Source organism: Gobio gobio (assembly GCF_949357685.1).
Source record: "Gobio gobio genome assembly, chromosome: 22".
In the NCBI taxonomy this organism is placed as follows: domain Eukaryota; kingdom Metazoa; phylum Chordata; class Actinopteri; order Cypriniformes; family Gobionidae; genus Gobio; species Gobio gobio.
In genome coordinates, this window is record NC_137118.1 from 20615649 (window position 1) to 20634155 (window position 18507).

The window sequence follows — 18507 nt, forward strand, 5'->3', positions numbered from 1 at the left end:
AATCACACGGCGACATACTCACAACACAGGCGCGAAACGAAAGTGATGTTGCTTGCTATCAACCGTCAGTGGGATCGACGGGGTGAGAAATGGATCTGCCGCAGAAGAGAAAACGAATAAGCCACGAATTAACCAACTCACAGCCCTCCAACCGCGAAGCGACACCCTCCACCAGCACAAATGGCCACGCAGGTGGTTTCGTGGAGGGCTCTATCCTCCGCATCACCATGCGCAACTTCCTGTAAGTGACCTGAAAGTATTGTCAAATTCAGTCATGCTGAATCATGTTTGTAATCACGGTCATCTCTGTTCTTAGCACGTACGATCACTCAGAAGTTTTCCCCGGGCCCAAACTCAACATGATCGTGGGAGCCAATGGCACAGGGAAGTCCAGTATCGTGTGTGCTATCTGCCTGGGCCTGGCTGGAAAAACAGCCGTCCTGGGCCGAGGGGACAAGGCGAGTCGCTCCCGAGAGCTACCTGACAGCTTGTGTTAGACTACAAACCTGTTTTAGATTGTAAAAGTGTCACTTCCAGTGTGACACTGCCAATCATTTCACATCAACTGATCATATCTGTGTAGTTTAGCACACACACACACACACACACACACATAGAATTCACAGGATTCACAAATATATGTAAATGCAAATTTTGCATTTGTGGATTCTTTGCCAAAAGTTTACAAGCCAGTAAATCTCAACTCTTACATGAGTTTTTACATCTAATGTGAAATTGAAATGGTTCCATGAGGAATAGAATGTTTTAGACTTAATTTATCTTTAAAACAAAATACATTTTAAGGAATTTGTTAGCACTTTAATTGTCTCTTTAACTAAAGTATAATTTTGAAAATGTTTTCTTTTTTGAATACAGTTTTCAGATTTTACATTCAGAAACAACTTATCTCATACGAGGGTTATTATATCGCTAAATAAAACGAATAACATAAATAAACAATTTTATTACTTGGAATAAAATAAGAAAGACAAACTTATTTCATGTCAGCTATTTGCATATTAAAATTTCTCATTTTCATTTATTTGAACTTCCATTAATAGATGCCTGAAACTGAAATAAAAACGACCTTTAAAACTAAGAAAAGACAAAAACACAACAAATTACTAAAACTTAAGAATGAACATAAAAATATAAACATTCAAATATGAATAATATTTAAAAACAAAAGAAAAATATAGTATATTAATGATACAAAAATTGCACTGTCAATAAATAATAAATGAACTAGATATGTTTCTGTTTCTAGGTTGGTCTGTATGTGAAGCGAGGGTGTAATAAAGGTTCAGTTGAAATCGAGTTGTAAGTATATTTATATTTGTACAATTTCCATTTCCAAAAGTGCTTGGGGAGACATAGAGCTGCTCAGTTCATCTTTTGTTTGTGTCCAGATACAGAGCGAGTGGAAACTTGATAATCACCAGAGAGATCCAGGTGGAGAACAACCAGTCTTCATGGATGCTCAATAAAAAACACGCCAGTCAGAAGGCTGTGGAGGAGGCTGTGAAAGAGCTGCACATTCAGGTCGGGAACTTGTGTCAGTTCCTTCCACAGGTGAGTGCTGGTATTGCATTTTATATATATATTGCCAAACATTTGCTATTTATATACTTATATTATATTACTTTTTTTTTTTAAGAGGACATATTATGCTTTTTTTCCATGTTCAGCTATCTTTAGTGTGTAATGTTGTCATAGAGACAGGAAAAGTGTTACTGACAGACTGGGAAGAGAGGTGCTGCAAAAATGCCTAATATATGAAAAATAATCTCTTTTTTTTACATTCAAGCATGGATACCTATCCTAGTAGAGCCCAAAAACAAAGTCAAGACATTGCATAAAAGGTCTTCTTTAATTAATACTCTGCCTTTTATCTGGTGTCACAGGAGAAGGTCGGTGAGTTTGCTAAGATGAGTAAGATCGAGCTTCTTGAAGCCACTGAGAAGTCTGTCGGCCCACCAGAAATGTATGATTTTCACTGCGAGCTCAAGACGTTTCGCACCAAGGAGAGGGAACTGGAGGTAAACGCTTTTCTTGTATTGAAATCCAGTATATTGTGTTTAGGCCTTTGACCTAATTTTACTCCATGCTGTTTGTGGTACTTGAACAGAATCTCTGTAAGGAGAAAGCTAACTTCCTAGAGAAGGCCAAACAGAGGAATGAGAGGAGCAAGCATGATGTGGAACGTTACTACATGAAGAAGAGACATCTGGACAATATCCAAGTTCTAGAGAAGAAGAAACCCTGGGTGGTGAGTGTCCGATCTTACTAAGCTAAACTTTCCCAAAACCGGAGTGGGCGGTTTCTTTGGGATTGATCATAAGTCGTAATTGTGTTTCACATCTGTTGTGTTTCATTTTGTTGCATTAGTGCTAAAAAGCTGTCCTGAGAGAAATTAATCCTCACTCTAGATTAATGCATTTCAGAATGACTAAAACAACATATGAGATGCTGTGCAATGAAACTGCTCCTCTCGTTATTCCAGTTATCCAATCACATCCTCTGTTGAGGCATTTTTTTGAGGAATTTATTTAGTAATTGTGTTTCCATAGTAGTTTATGCTCATGTCTTCTTATCAGATAAAAACATTATCCACCTCAATTGAGTGAATACAATTTTTTGTGCATTTTAGCATTTTCATCCAGCGGTTTTTTTTATGCAATGTCCCAAAATTCGCAAAATATGTCCCTTTGATCAAATCAAGTGTGCATACTGGATGTATTTCTAAACTATTTTCTGTTTCAAATTTTTTTAGGAGTATGAAACGACACGTAAAGAGCTGGAGGGGGTGAAGAAGCAAAGAGAGGAAATGAAAAGGAAGCTGAAGTCGTTGAAAGAAGCCCAGGAGCCGCTGCTCAGAAAGATCCGCTCGGTGGAGAGTCAGCTGCAGCCCATCGAGCAGCAGATGAAAGAGAAGGTCAGCACAAATCACAAACCTTATTACCAACAATCTGTTTAACCTCTTTTTTGTAAAAAAAAAAATGTATGCCTCTGTTTTTTTTTTTCAGACTGCCAGTATCAGAGAGGTGTCTCAGAAATGTAAACAGAAACATGATCAGCTTGAACTGAGGAATAAAGAGGTTTGTTCTGAAAGAGGAACCGCTTATGAAACATTTTAAGACAGTGTTTTATAACAGTGGTTCTCAGCTGGTTTGGCCATGGGACCTTCAGGTTTACATGGTCATCACAAACAAAATGATTAGGTATTTGACGTATTTATTTCTCAAAAATGGTTGACACTAGTGTTAGACCGATATATCGGCCGGCCGATATTGGCGATTTTTACGTGTATTGGCATCGGCCGATATAAGGCTGCTGCGTTCGCCGGTATTTTTTTCCCCTGCATTATTTACAGACAGGCGTCCACAGGCAGCTCTCACCGTCTTCAAACTCTCTTGCTCTCCCTCCCTCGCGCATATTAATCAAAATCAATTGAGAATTGACACAATGGTAAAAGGTCGAAAGACTGAAGTTTCACGTGGAGCATTGGGAGATTTTTTCCTGAATTACCGCTGGTGTTGCTCTACAAGAGATTAAGTTAAGTGCACCTACACTCTAAAAAATGCTGGGTTAAAAATAACCCAAGTTGGGTTGATAATGGACTAACCCATCAATTGGGTTGTTTTAACCCAGCAATTGGGTTATTTTTAACCCATCATTTTTTAGAGTGTAACCATTAAATGACCAGGTTGTAAATAGTTTTAAAATTAAGTATAGTACAGTCAGTGTGCACTTTGTTATGCTGCTTGCTTGTTGATACTGTGCAATAGTGTAATTATTTTATTTATTCTTAAAAAAAATTCACCACTGAACTTTTTTTTTTTTTTTTTCTTGTTCTACCTCACCTGTTTTTACTATTTGTTAAATATAGTTTTCTTTTAGTTCAATAAATGTTCCTTTTTTTAAATTGTAAATTTTAAATTGTTATCATCCTGATCATTGTGTCATTTTTATGTTGTTAATTGAGGGAGCAAAAGCAGTATCGGCTTCAAATATTGGCTCAAGAAAATCGGCAGCCTGTATTGGTCATCGGCTAAAGCCCCGTTCACACTGCCAGCGACACGCAGCGACAAAGCGACACGATCCCATTCTTTTCAATGTCGGCGACACGAGCGACAGTGACCGTTGGCGACAGAATGTGGGCGTGTCAAGACACGAGACAAGCGACAAAAGTTCAGAAATTTCAACTTTATGCAAATGAGAAGCGATTTTCACGAGCGACAACCTATAGGAGTGAAGTCAGTGGAGTGCACGTGATCCGTCTGCTGTATAGCTACTGCGGTGTCGTGTTAAGATGGAGATGTTGATTTTAGATGTTAGCAATTTCCCTGTTCTTTACTATATGTCTCTGTGTACATACAGAGACACATTTTAAAAAAAATGATGCATGGAAGGACGAGGGTGATCTGCTAATGACGTTTATAGGCAACCCGTAGTGGGAACGCCCTCTAGCGACATGAATCTCTGGCGCTGGCGACATGCAGCGACATTATCGCTGGCGGTGTGAACGGGGCTTAAGGCTGATGAAAAAAAATCGGTATCGGCATCGGCACTAAAAAAAAATCCATATCGGTCGACCCCTAGTTGACACACACAAGTACCATCCACTTTATTTATTATATAGATAAGTTGTATGAATATCACTTACTGATGAATAAACAGTATATGGTAAGGCTATTTGATAAGTTCATATGAGCCACCACAGTCATCAAAAATGTTCTATTTCTATAACGCAAAATAAAAATAAAGTGGTATTTTGGGTTAAGGTTATGGAACAGATGAATACACAATGCTAACATGAACTGTCGATAAAACACATGGACACTTTCAGAAAGGCTAGCAATAGTGAGCTAGCTTTGAAAGCATAAGATCCCACCCTCCCTTCAGAGCGTCTCCAAAACCATGCCTCCTTCACGCCTCCGCGTACAGCAGGGAGCAAACAAAAGCTGCATGGGGGACGAGTGAGGTCTCAAAGCACGTAACATTACAATAATTATGAACATAAACAACTTAAAGAGCTCTGACCTCTACCACCTGACTGCGGCAGATTCATTTCGCCATTATACTCTTCCAAATTACAGTAGTTATGGCAGCAGCATAAGCTGCATAAGCTAGTTTTTTTGTTTGTTTTAGGAAACAAAGGCAGGTGCTGTTTGTTTGTGGTGCTCTGCGACTGACGTCTGTCTAACTCTACATAGCATGACATTCACCCCTCATCAACCGCGTGAAGCCATCAATGAAAACCATCAAGGTGTGGCCTGCGGGGGCAGACTCCACACTCCAGGAAAGGTTTCTTAACACAGACTGGAGTATGTTTGCTTCTCAAGCCACCAGTGGCGCTCACACGGACATTGACTCCTACACCTCCTCAGTATTGGATCATATCAATACCACCATCGACAGTGTTACAACCCAGAAACAGATCACCACATACCCAAATCAGAAGCCTTGGATGAACAGGGAAGTACGACTCCTGTTGAAGTCACGCAACACTGCCTTCAGATCAGGAGATGCACAAGCCTACAGCGCATCCAGGGCAAACCTGAAGAGGGGAATCAAAAAGGCCAAGCACTGCTACAAGCTTAAGATTGAGGGTCACTTTTCCAACTCTGACCCTCGACGCATGTGGCAGGGCATTCAGGCCATCAGTGACTACAAACCCCCCCACTCCACCCCCGCAGCCACTGATGTCAACTTCCTGAATGAGCTAAATTACTTTTATGCTCGTTTTGAAAGAGACAACAGAGAAACTGCCACCAAGCTCAAACCCTCAGCTGACCACACTCTCCTCCACAGATGTCTGCAAGGCACTGAGCCGGATCAGCGCGCACAAGGCTGCTGGACCAGACAACATCCCTGGACGTGTGCTCAGGGCATGTGCGGAGCAGCTCGCTGGGGTTTTTACAGACATTTTCAACCTGTCTCTCGCCCAAGCAGCTGTACCATCATGCTTTAAACGCACTTCCATTGTGCCAGTGCCGAAACACTCCAGCCCGAGGTGCCCTAATGACTACCGCCCTGTAGCACTCACACCCATCATTATGAAGTGCTTTGAGCGGCTGGTCCTGGAACACCTAAAAGACTCTATACCATCCACATTGGACTCACACCAGTTTGCCTACCGCAGCAATAGGAGCACAGAGGATGCCGTTTCCATGGCACTGCACTCTGTGCTCACCCATCTGGACAGTAAAAACACTTATGCACGCATGCTGTTTGTTGACTTCAGCTCAGCATTCAACACTGTCATCCCATCCAAGTTAATTGCCAAACTTGGAGACCTGGGCATCAACACTTCAATGTGCAACTGGATTTTGGACTTCCTAACCGACAGACCCCAGAATGTTCGATCAGGATCCACCTGCTCCACATCCATCACTCTTAACACTGGTGTACCACAGGGCTGTGTGCTAAGTCCGTTTCTCTACTCCCTCTTCACCGCCGACTGCAAGCCTGTGTATGGAACTAATTCCATCGTCAAGTTTGCGGACGACACTACGGTGATTGGTCTCATCAGCAACAACGATGAGACTGCCTACAGGGAGGAGATCCAGCACCTGGCCACATGGTGCGCTGATAATAACCTGCTCCTCAACACCACCAAAACGAAGGAGCTCATCGTGGACTTCAGGAAGGAGTCAAGAGGCACACACGACACCATCCACATCAATGGAATGGCTGTTGAGCGTGTCTCCAGTTTCAAGTTCCTGGGGACCCACATCTCGGCGGACATGTCGTGGACGACCAACACCTCCAGCCTGGTCAAGAAGGCTCACCAGCGCCTCTTCTTCCTGAGGACACTGAGGAAGAATCAGCTCTCCTCGGCTATCCTGGTGAACTTCTACCGCTGCGCAATAGAGAGCATCCTGACCAACTGTGTAGCAGTGTGGTATGGGAGCTGCTCTGTTGCGGAGCGCAAGGCACTGCAGCGGGTGGTGAAAACTGCCCAGCGCATCACAGGAACTCCACTGCCTGCCATCGAACACATCCAGAGGAAACGCTGCCTGCATCGAGCTCGCAGCATCCTCAAGGACTCCTCTCACCCAGCCCACAGACTGTTTTCTCTCCTGCCCTCCGGCAGGCGTTTCAGGATCCACCGGACCAGGACCAGCAGACTAAAGAACAGTTTTTTCCCCAGAGCTGTCTCTTTACTGAACTCAAACCCCCGTTGATCCACTTCCCTCATAAACTGCGAACTCTCCTACCTCACATCTGCCTTCACTTTGTTATTTGCACTACCGACTGTTTATTACAGTAACAACTGTTTACCTATGCATTCTGCACCACCATACCGTAACTGGATTATGCTCATCTGCACTGCCGACTGTATTTACAGTAACAATGTTTACATTTGCATTTTGCACCGTACTTCTAACGAACTCTCAAACGAACAAATGTTTACATTTGCATTTTGCACCGTACTTCTAACTGTAATATGCAACCACTTTCCACTGCACTTTTACACTTTCTTTCGGATAGCTCTGTCCATAATTTATTGTACTAACTTAATCCACTGCTATATTCCTCATATTAGCCTAACATATTATTGTATACCTCTAACTGTAAAATTCTGTTCAAGTAATAACCGTCTGTATATTTATTCATAGTACATAGTCACCTGTAAATTCTGTTTATAGTAATAGCCATCTGTATATTATATTCATAGTACATATTCACCTGTAAATTCTATTTATAGTAATAGCCATCTGTATATTATATTCTAGTACATATTCACCTGTAAATTCTGTTTATAGTAATAGCCATCTGTATATTTATTCACTGTATATATTCATCTGTAAATTCAGTTCTACTTATAGTAATAACCATCTCTCTACTTATACATATTTATATATATTCAGAACATTTTTACGTCCTGCACTTACGCAACCATTGTATATCCTGCACTTGCTGCTATTGCACTTCTGGTTAGACCTAAACTGCATTTCGTTGCCTTGTACTTGTACTTGTGTAATGACAATAAAGTTGAATCTAATCTAATCTAATCTAATGCGCTGATGACGTGTGATGTTTACATTTTGTGATGACAAACATTTTAAGGTCCTATGCCTCCCACAGACGATATATACAGATCACTAAACTTTGTGGTTGCTATCAGGATGTGAAGAGACTTTCAACCAGAACATCAAAAAAATGTTTCTAGAACAAATCGCCTACCCTGCCTTTAAACTGCGTCTCACTGAAGAGTCAACAGCTTTTATGCATGTCTTACAAAATAAGTCTTGCATTAGTAAAACATTTAGAGTTATTGTTTCTTTAACTGCACACTCCGCGACCCACTCAAAATGGTCTTGCGACCCACCTGTTGAGAAACACTGCTTTATAACACCATTAAAGACTGTATTAAAACACTGACTGATCACTGTCTCCTCTGTCAACCGCTAGGTTGATGACATCAGACAGGACCTGAGTCTGAAGCAGACGGAGGAGGCGGACCGGCAGAAGCGGATTGGACACACGCAGCTCATGATCAGAGACCTGCAGAAGGAGCTGCAGAACATGGACGGCATGGAGGACGTCACGCCACAGATCGAGGCTGTTAACGCAGAGCTGAGGAACATCCAGGAAGAAAAAGCCAAACTGGATGGCGAAAGTTTGGACCTGCGCAGAGATAAAGACGAAGCTTATGGAGAATTTATTCGTAATATTTTAGTTCACTTTAAAAGCAAAAAAAACGTACAAATGTGTCTTATAAACAGGAAATGTTGGAGTTATAATGGTGTATATCTTTGCCTGTTGTGGAGAAACCACTAAAAATGTGAATATCAGTTCATCATATTAAGTCTTGTACTCATTTTTATTTTGTTGGTTGTTGTTTTGAAGGTTTGCAGAATCGTCTGAGGAGTCTGGAGGACATGATGAAGGTGAAAGAGGATAAACTGCGCAGCCGTTTTCGTGACACCTACACCGCCCTCATGTGGCTGAGGAGTAACCGTGACCATTTTGAAGGCAATGTCCACGAGCCCATGATGCTGGTGGTGAGAGCCTAGCAGCTGATCACTTTTCTGGAGATGGCTGTTCAAACAGATTGGTTTGATGTTTTCACTCTTTTTTTTTTTTTTTTACCAGATAAATGTCCGTGATGCTCGGCACGCAAAATACATTGAGAGTCACATTCCTGTAAATGACTTGAGAGCTTTCGTCTTTCAAAAACAGAAGGACATGGAGAGGTTCATGGCAGAGGTGGGAAGCTCACCATGTAGTACTTAGAATGAAGCTGACACCATTTTTTTTTTTCTTTTAATTTTAACAAATGGTCAGTGGAGAAAAAATAGTGATTGTTCACCTCAGGAGGTTGAACTAAATATTATATGAACAATTTTCTATTAATTTCATATGAAGTTTGTAAAGGTTTGAAACCTTGTTAACAAAATGTGCCATGTTTATTTACAGTTTATAGCCTTAATTTATATGATAATGCAATAAAATGATAGCATAATAAACATCTATAATAGATGGTAAATGAGGTAAAATCAGTAAGATGAGGCATGTTTTCTCAGGTGCGAGACTCACAGAAGCTAAGAGTCAACAGCGTCATCGCTCCAATGGAGTCCTGCTCTGGAAGACCACCGTCACGATCTCTCGAGACTCTAAAGTAACACCTTCCTCTTGACCTGTACCAAGACATCTTATTCGGTTCATTTTTAGCATATGTATTTATTATGTGTATATCATTTTTTTTTGGCAGGCGTTATGGCTTCTTCTCGTACTTGCGCGAGCTTTTTGATGCTCCTGAGGAGGTTATGAGTTACTTGTGCCATCAGTACAAAGTCAATGATGTACCTGTAGGAACAGAGAAGACCAAGAGCATGATCGAGATGGTGGGTCCTCCTTCATTCAGCTGGGACGTTAAAGGAACACTCCACTTTTTTTGAAAATAGGCTCATTTTACAAGTCCCCTAGAGTTAAATAGTTGAGTTTTACCGTTTTTGAATCCATTCAGCCGATCTTTGTATCTGGCGGTAGCACTTTTAGCATAGCTTAGCATACATCATTGATTCTGATCAGTCCATTAGCATCTCATTCAAAAAATGACCAAAGACACTTTCAATGTTTTTCCTATTTAAAACTTGACTCTTCTACAGTTACATCGTGTGCTAAGACAAACTGAAAATGAAAAGTTGTGATTTTCTACACCTATATGGCTAGGAACTACTTTCTCATTCCTGCGTAATAGTTGCGGATCTTCGCGGCCGTACCATGGCTGCAGCAGCACAATGATATTACGCAGCGCCTGAAAGTAGCCCCCAGCTAGGTAACTTTCAGTGTGACCAGTACTAAGTTTGTGTAGTTGCAGAGAAAGTTTCAGGCTTGCAGCCGACAAATTGTGTTGTGGATTTACCTGTGTGATTAGCCATGGTTCTGTGTGTTGTAAAGGGCTGTGATAGTAAGTCGAAGGTGTATACTACCACCATGTTTCACAGAATACCAATGAATCATTGCGCCGCTGCAACCATGGTACGGCCGCGAAGATCCGCGACTATTACGCAGGAATGAGAAAGTAGTTCCTAGCCATATAGGTGTAGAAAATCGCAACTTTTCATTTTCAGTTGGTCTTAGCACACGATGTAACTGTAGAAGAGTCAAGTTTTAAATAGGAAAAATATTGAAAGTGTCTTTGGTCATTTTTTGAATGAGATGCTAATGGACTGATCAGAATCAATGATGTATGCTAAGCTATGCTAAAAGTGCTACCGCCAGATACAAAGATCGGCTGAATGGATTCAAAAACGGTAAAACTCAACTATTTAACTCTAGGGGACTTGTAAAAATGAGCCTATTTTCAAAAAAAGTGGAGTGTTCCTTTAACCAAAAATCCTTATAGACCTCATGTAGCTGGCAGAGGATACAAACTTAGGGCCCTGTGATTTTAGGTTAACCGTGTCTACCACTATATTGCCCACCCCTACTATGCAGTGTTATATTTTTATATTTGATTATTCAGTTTCCGTATTGTATCTTAGTGGAATGCTACTGTTAAATAGATCTGATGGAGCCCTACCTGAAAAACTTAAAGCACTGTTTATTTCATTTTTATTTTAAGTTTTCAGGTAGATATAACTAGATATCAAGGTGAGAATTTTTTTAACTGATGTTAAAATCTGTTAACTTATGTAATGCTAAAGCACTGCTGTTCACTTTCAGAAGTTGTAGTGATGCTTTCTTTTCCCAGAAAGAATGTGAAACATACTGTATGTTGGAATCAATCTCAGTTTTTAAATATAATTTAAATTGATTTTACACACTTAAAGTATTATCATATTGCATATTGAATATTGCATTATCGAGATATCGCATAACACATTTTTCTTCAATATCGTGCAGCCCTATTTTTTGCACCTGCCTTCTCACTGTATGAGGACATGAAGATAATACATTTGTATTAAATTATATAACAGAATACAGAAAAAGTAAAACGGACAACACAGAATTTCTGAAAACTATATTTGTAAAAAAATTTATTAAATTGTTAGAAGTTTTATGAAATCAGTTGATTTGATGTGTTTTGATTTTTAAATGAGATTTCATTAAACCATTAAAATTGAAGTCAAGGAATTTGAGGGGGAAAAAAAAGGAATTTAGGGTTTAATAGGGTCCTATAGGCTTTTCCTGATTTATTTATCCCGTTTTATTTTTCTGTGGCAGGTGATAAAAGATGTTCAGTTGAGGATGATCTACACAGCGGAGGAGAAGTACACAGTGAAGAAGTCCTCCTACTCTAATAACGTGGTCTCCAGTAACTCTGCCCTGCGGCCCTCACAGTTCCTCACCACGGCTGTAGATGTAGACGAGAAACGACACCTGGAGGAGCAAATAAGAGTGAGTGAAGCCCATCTCACACACTAGCTATCTTTCCATACACTCATTTTTATGCGCATTTTGGGATATTGCATAAAATAACCACTGGATGAAAATGCCAAGATGTGCAAATATTTTTTAAATGTGCATTAAAACATGCAATTGAGGTGGATATAATTTTTACCTGATAAGAAGACATGGATACCGGATAAATCCCTCTATGTGCAACAAAAAAATCTCACGTGATTTTGCCTCAACAGTGGATGTGATTGGATAACTGGTCAAATCAGCGGACCAATCGCATCGCACAGCATCTCAAATGTTGGTTTGGTCGTTCTGAAATGCCTGAGCTAAAGTCTGTCATCAGAATCATTTGGTTTAATTCCCTCACAGAAGCTTCTCACATGATTGTGTTTCCAAACCTCAGCATCCGAACGCAAGATAACCTGACAGTGTCATTAGCAGTTGATTCCCTGGTTGCAGCAACTTCCAACTACAATTTAATTGCACCTCCGGAAGACATAAAATAAAAAACATAAACCATGACTTCTGGCAAGTTTTGTGGATAGAAATGGACATTTTGAACATTAAAATCCAAATTAAACTTTTCATTCGTTTAAAAGGTGACTAGCTTACATAGCCTATTTTACTTCACCTCCAGGGTTGTGCGGAAAGTTTGGATACTATGTTTTTGCAAAAAGTCTCTTATGCCTATCAAGTCTGCATTTATTTAATCAGAAATACAGAAAAAAACAGTAGCCTAGTGTTGTGAAATATTGTTACATGATGTTCTTTTTAACTTTTTATTAATCAAATGTATGTATGTGTGTGTGTGTGTGTGTGTGTATAAATATATATATATATATATATATATATATATATATATATATATATATATATATATATATATATATATATATATATATATATATATATATATATATATATATATATAAATATATAATTTTTTTTTTTTAAGAGCATCACATTATCATAAAAGAGCTGCAAGTAATTTTCTCTTTGCCTTGTTGTTTGATTCACATTAATGGCTCAATCGTCAGCAGGTTTATTAGATGCTGCCCCTTTAAGACCGAATGCAGATCTAATAATATCATTCTCCCATTGATTTCTCCGAACTATTTACGCCCATTTAAGATAAACTGTGTGAATACTCTTCAAGCCGGTCACTTTGAGATATAGGCTATTTGTTGTTTATTTGATGGTTTAGTCGCACACACAAAGCATAATGTACAAGGCGGTCCGTTTCGCAGCGTGCGCGCACACACACACACACACACACACCCGCACCCGCCTTGAACTTGGAAACTGCGTCTATTGCATGGATTATTGTGCTTTTAATTTTATCAAACACGTCCTGCAATTTAGCCAAAGTGGAGAGTGCATTTGACAACAATCACAGATTGTGCTGAATCTGACGTTAAAGGCATGTTTGGGGAGAAAAGACAGCGCACACTGTGAAGGGAAGGAAGTTGCGCTAGACGGCACGCGGGTATACCGTAGTTTATAATAGTTTTACCTCATATCATCTTTTTATAATCCTTGGGGGGGGGGAAATAAAGCGAATATAAAATATACTCTCTCTCTCTGAATACATTGTAGGGGAAAAACTGAAAGGGTTCTAAGATTGTTTTATCTATGTAGCCAGAATATGACGTGCAGTTTCCCCAAACACATCTATTAATCGACATTAATAATCATTATTGCAAAATCAAGAGCATTAATTGACAATAATGACTCCATAAAGAGTTCCTGTTAATTTTATCATTTATGTGTACATACACATTTATGCTATTTCAGATGCAGTTTCTGTTCCACCTTTTCATTGTAAAGATGGCTTTTGTTAATGATAAGCTTTTATTGGTAACGGGGTGTAATGATATATATCGTTAAATCGATATATCGTGATATAAAAATGCGCCGATATGTATCGTTGATGTAAATGATGAATCGCGATATAGAGTTGTTTTATCCAAGGCTCAACTTGCTGTATTTATAAGGTATAATTCACCCAAAAATGTAAACTCAGTCATCATGCACCAGTGTTAATTATGACAGCAAATTTTGATTTAGTTTTAGTCATAGTCTTTTGACTAAAATTCCATTTAGTTTTAGTCATATTTTAGTCACCTTAATTGTTTTTAGTTTTAGTCGACTAAAATCTAATGAGTTTAGTTAAATTGTAATGCATTAATTAAGCATTAAATTACTGACTGTTACTTGAATACATGTCAAAACTGACATTTTGACATCATTGTTTTTGACAAAAAAATAAACAAAAGAGAGCTCAATTTACTTTTTTTGTTTAACCAAAAACGTATATATAATGCGTGACTTTTAATCATAATCAAGCTCGAAATACACATTGACCTCTTCCCTAATCGTCCCTCCCTAACATTTGTCTCGTTTTTATTCCTTGACGGAAAATGACAGTAGATTTGCGTCATAGTTTTTGTCATCCAAAACTCTTTTTTAGTTAAGGTCTCATTTTCATCAGTGAAAAAAGGGTTGTTGACAAAAATGATGACAATTATTCGTCAACGAAATTAACACTGCTCTTCATGGAACGTTAGGTCATGAATATTTGCTGAAAACCATAACAAGGTTTGTACATTTCTACCAATACCTTTCTGAGTACAGTTATTTTGCATATGGGAAATGTTTTAAAATAAAACAATGTAGGATCGGTTTCACAGACAGGGCTTAGATTAAGCCTTTAATTAAGCAATTAGGACATTTAAGTAGTTTATATAAACATTATTAAACAAAAAAAAAAACAATGCTGGTGTACAGCTTGAGACAAAACAATGGCACTGACAGATATGTCAGTCAAAACAGCTCAAACATGAATTTGAGTCTGGGACAAGCTTATGCCTTGTCTGTGAAACCTGGGGGTAATGTATCATTTGACATCTCGTTGACAGGTAGCACAGAGTAATGTTCACAGAATTGATGAACGGATGGCAGCCATTCGTGAGCAACAAGGCAAACTAGATCGCCGTGATAATGAGCTGCGTGCTAAGAAGAAGAAACTGTCTGAGATGAAAGGCAAGAAGAGACAACTGGAGCAGAAAATCAGTACAAAACAGGACAGGTACCTTCTGCCAAAACCCATCCGTGTGTTTCTTTCTTTCGTATTAGGCAGGCATCTCATTGCTATTGCTCAAACTTTGGGTGAAGGGTTTGTCCAAATCAAACTTTCTCATCCCACACTCTTGTTACAGACATGAACTATGCCTTTTTCACTATTGTGTTTTTCTCTCTGTGTAGTTTGAGGCAGATGGAGCAGAATAAGATCAACTTGGAGGCAATTGAAGAGGAAACGAATGCCAAGATCGCTACTGTAAACAACAAGAAAGTGGCCATAATGGAGGAGTATTTGAAATACATGCAGGTGTGTTAGTGCTCTCTGCATGTTGGTTTCTATTCTTGGATGTTCTTGTCTCATAGCTTTGTGTGTGTGTGTGTGTGTGTGTGTGTGTGTGTGTGTGTGTGTGTGTGTGTGTGTGTGTGTGTGTGTGTGTGTGTGTGTGTGTGTGTGTGTGTGTGTGTGTGTGTGTGTGTGTGTGTGTGTGTGTGTGTGTGTGTGTGTGTGTGTGTGTGTGTGTGTGTGTGTGTGTGTGTGTGTGTGTGTGTGTGTGTGTGTGTGTAGATGAAGGCCAGGTTGAGTATGGAGAAGGTGTACTTGGCTCTCCAGTGTGCAGGTCTCTCTGCTGAGAAAACCAAACTGGAGACGGACTGCAGGGACAGTTCATCTGAACTCAAGCAAGCAGAGGTCAGTCAGTCTGTCAGATGTCAAAAGTCTTTTACAACCTTTTGTGATATTTAACAAATATGTAACAGCAATGTAATAAACACTTTCAAAGCCCAGAAAGGTAGTAAGTACGTTGTTCAAATAGTCCATGTGACTCCAGTGGTTCAACCTTAATTTTGTGAAGCGACAAGAATACTTTATGTGCGCAAAAAAATAAGGACTTTACGTCAACAGTGTAAGAGTCTGACTCAGACTAGAAGAAATTGTTGAATAGTGTAAACAGTACAGCACTTCCTGGTTCTACGGCAGAGTGATTCGTACACATTCGTCGTAGTGCTCACGTGAGCAGCCTTAGCCAATGGTAAGCCGGCGTTCTGAAAGTGCCGCACTGTTTACACTACATCAACAGCACATGACTGTAAAAACTCAAGAACTTGTGTTTCCTACGTCTCATGTTTTAACCACAAAGCACCTTCTTTGTAAATGCCTCTAATTATTCAGATAGAGAATTTGAATATTTGAGAATACAGTATGTTTTAATGTAGTTAATGAAAGATTCCTGACCCATGGATGAATGGTGCACAGTAAGACCCCAGAACGTGTGTCTGTGTGTCGGTACAGGTAGCATATACCAAGCTGGACCAGATAAAGAACAATCTGCTGGCCACGTGTAAGAGCCTGATGAGGAGGGCCATTGAGATCTGTAACATGATCCCTGGAGAGGCGGCGGTCCCAGAGGAACTACATGCAGTGAGCTCTGTCTACCTCACACACTCCATGTCCTCCTCCATTACGTGTTGAATTCATTATTTTACAACATTATGTGTGTGTCGTTTCCTTTCAGGCCTTCAGCCAGTTGCCTGAGACACTGGATGAGATTGATGCCATGTTGAATGAGGAGAAGACCAGAGCGGAGTGCTTCACAGGCCTCAGTGATGCTGTGAGACCAACAACACATCAGCTCATTCACACTTTGCCTAACCTCCGCCTTTAAAAATGATATGAACCAGTCCTAACTTCAATGCATCATGACAACTGAACTGTTCTGATTAAGAATAGTTTCTTGATTTCTAACTTTACATATATAAAGCAATTAGGGATGCCCACAAAAGCTCCAAGTTTAGCTTCTAAAATATATTTTCCTCAATATTTGTCCATTTTGGGATTATCAATATCCTCTGATAACCATGAGCACCTTGCAAATGAACATAATGTCAATTCCAAATGGTTCTACCAGCCTTATTAATTGAAATATGCCATTTCTAATGGCAATATTTTATTCCAAATGTATCTTAATTGAATTGTATTCGCCTACTATTATCTAATGATTAATCTCCAAGGCCAACAGTCGGGTTTCGGAAGTAAAAACTTTGCGTTTTCTTCATAGGGAAATAGATTTTTAATAACTTAAACCAAGACGGCCCTACTGTGAGCTACGAGGTTGTTAATCAATGGTATTTGCTTCGGTTGAAGCCGTCAGCCAAGATTATTTTAAATTATTTTTATCAGCTAAATGTATAGTGAAAAACTACATTACCCATGATGCTGCACTGTGAATGATGTCATCGAGTCTCAATTTGGCCTCAAAGTACTTAAATATTTGTTTGTTTTTATATAATCAATATTTTTAAATGAGTTAGTTAATTTTTTAATTTTTTAGTTAATTATGCTGTTTGCAACTCTAAATCAGGTTAAGTTCACAATCCTGTACCTTTTGTATTTTTGTTAAATCAAAGTTTATGTTGTAATTCACCTCATATCTGATTGGCTTGTTTTAGATTGCTTTAACAAAGACTTCTTTTAAAATCCCTATGGGAGAAGTGAATGGAAAAAATACGTCCAGAACCCACGCCGCTGATTTGGTCTAAAGCGGGACTTTTATTTTGACAGTGTTGAGAACCCAGTGCCCAAGCTCCCATTCTCCTTCTTCATTAGTTTACTAGACAGTTTATTAAACAGTGCTGTTAAACAGAAAATAAACGGTATATGAAAAATATTAGCCCTTCTATTATTAGTAATTAACCGGCAAACGCTATAATACTTTCTAATCCAATGTCAGCATTCAGCAAATACACATTTCTATCATTGAAACAAGTCTTTGAATATCTAATAAATATTTAATTCCATAAATCGTGCAACCTTTGAATGCAGCTGTTAGATCTTCTAAGTGTGCATTTGTAGCCTGCATAAAACCACGGCTCAAATTTCAATCAAAAGTCTGCGTAATGCATTTCATCAGCCAGTATCTCATTCTGAATGTAATCTTCCCTACCGAACAACTTCCTAGCTGGAAAGCATGACAGAGTTAGCAGCATAAATACTTGAATATAGTCAGTTCAAATTCAGATGAATGAAGAGAAGGGCTTCTATTCAATCATGTGCTGCTGGTTTTGACTCTCAGGTGGTGGAGGAATATAACAGACGCGAACAGGAGATTCAGAACATGGAGAAGGAGCTGGACGACAAGACCAACGATCTGACGACTTACCGACAAAACATCGCTGAGGTGCGTCCGACCATGCAAAACTCACACACACATCTCCATCGTGCAAACAGATGAAAAGAGTTACCAAGCACGTTGATGTGTTTCCTAGGCGAAAGAGCGCTGGCTGAATCCTCTGAAGCAGCTGGTGGATCAGATCAATGAGCGCTTCAGTGATTTCTTTCGTTCGATGCAGTGCGCTGGAGAGGTGGATCTGCACTCGGAGAATGAGGTGAGGACGCATTCTCTTCCTTTCTTCAACAGTATGGCCATCATTGGCTCTGAAGCTCTCGTACACTTTCAACCGTTCTCTCATACACAACAGCTGGTCAGTACTGGGTCATATGAGACTGGGTTTCACATATTTTGTACTGCAGTATTTAAATTTGTAAATTTGCCAATTCACACTGCACCGACA

At 39.5% G+C, this 18507-nt stretch overlaps 1 protein-coding gene across 1 annotated transcript in view; it reads left to right on the forward strand.

Annotated features, from left to right (window-relative positions):
- smc5 (structural maintenance of chromosomes 5) overlaps window positions 1-18507 on the forward strand; it is a 21095-nt gene continuing 2588 nt past the window's right edge. Inside the window, exons 1-21 of the mRNA XM_079804512.1 lie at window positions 1-241; window positions 317-458; window positions 1268-1320; window positions 1410-1572; window positions 1905-2039; window positions 2129-2269; window positions 2774-2935; window positions 3027-3098; window positions 8422-8677; window positions 8860-9014; window positions 9106-9219; window positions 9537-9631; window positions 9725-9857; window positions 11683-11856; window positions 14778-14947; window positions 15124-15247; window positions 15506-15628; window positions 16229-16357; window positions 16452-16547; window positions 18009-18113; window positions 18202-18321. Of these exons, the coding sequence (XP_079660638.1) occupies window positions 90-241; window positions 317-458; window positions 1268-1320; window positions 1410-1572; window positions 1905-2039; window positions 2129-2269; window positions 2774-2935; window positions 3027-3098; window positions 8422-8677; window positions 8860-9014; window positions 9106-9219; window positions 9537-9631; window positions 9725-9857; window positions 11683-11856; window positions 14778-14947; window positions 15124-15247; window positions 15506-15628; window positions 16229-16357; window positions 16452-16547; window positions 18009-18113; window positions 18202-18321 (2814 nt within the window). The 5' untranslated portion in view covers window positions 1-89. The remainder of the gene's footprint in view (window positions 242-316; window positions 459-1267; window positions 1321-1409; window positions 1573-1904; window positions 2040-2128; window positions 2270-2773; window positions 2936-3026; window positions 3099-8421; window positions 8678-8859; window positions 9015-9105; window positions 9220-9536; window positions 9632-9724; window positions 9858-11682; window positions 11857-14777; window positions 14948-15123; window positions 15248-15505; window positions 15629-16228; window positions 16358-16451; window positions 16548-18008; window positions 18114-18201; window positions 18322-18507) is intronic.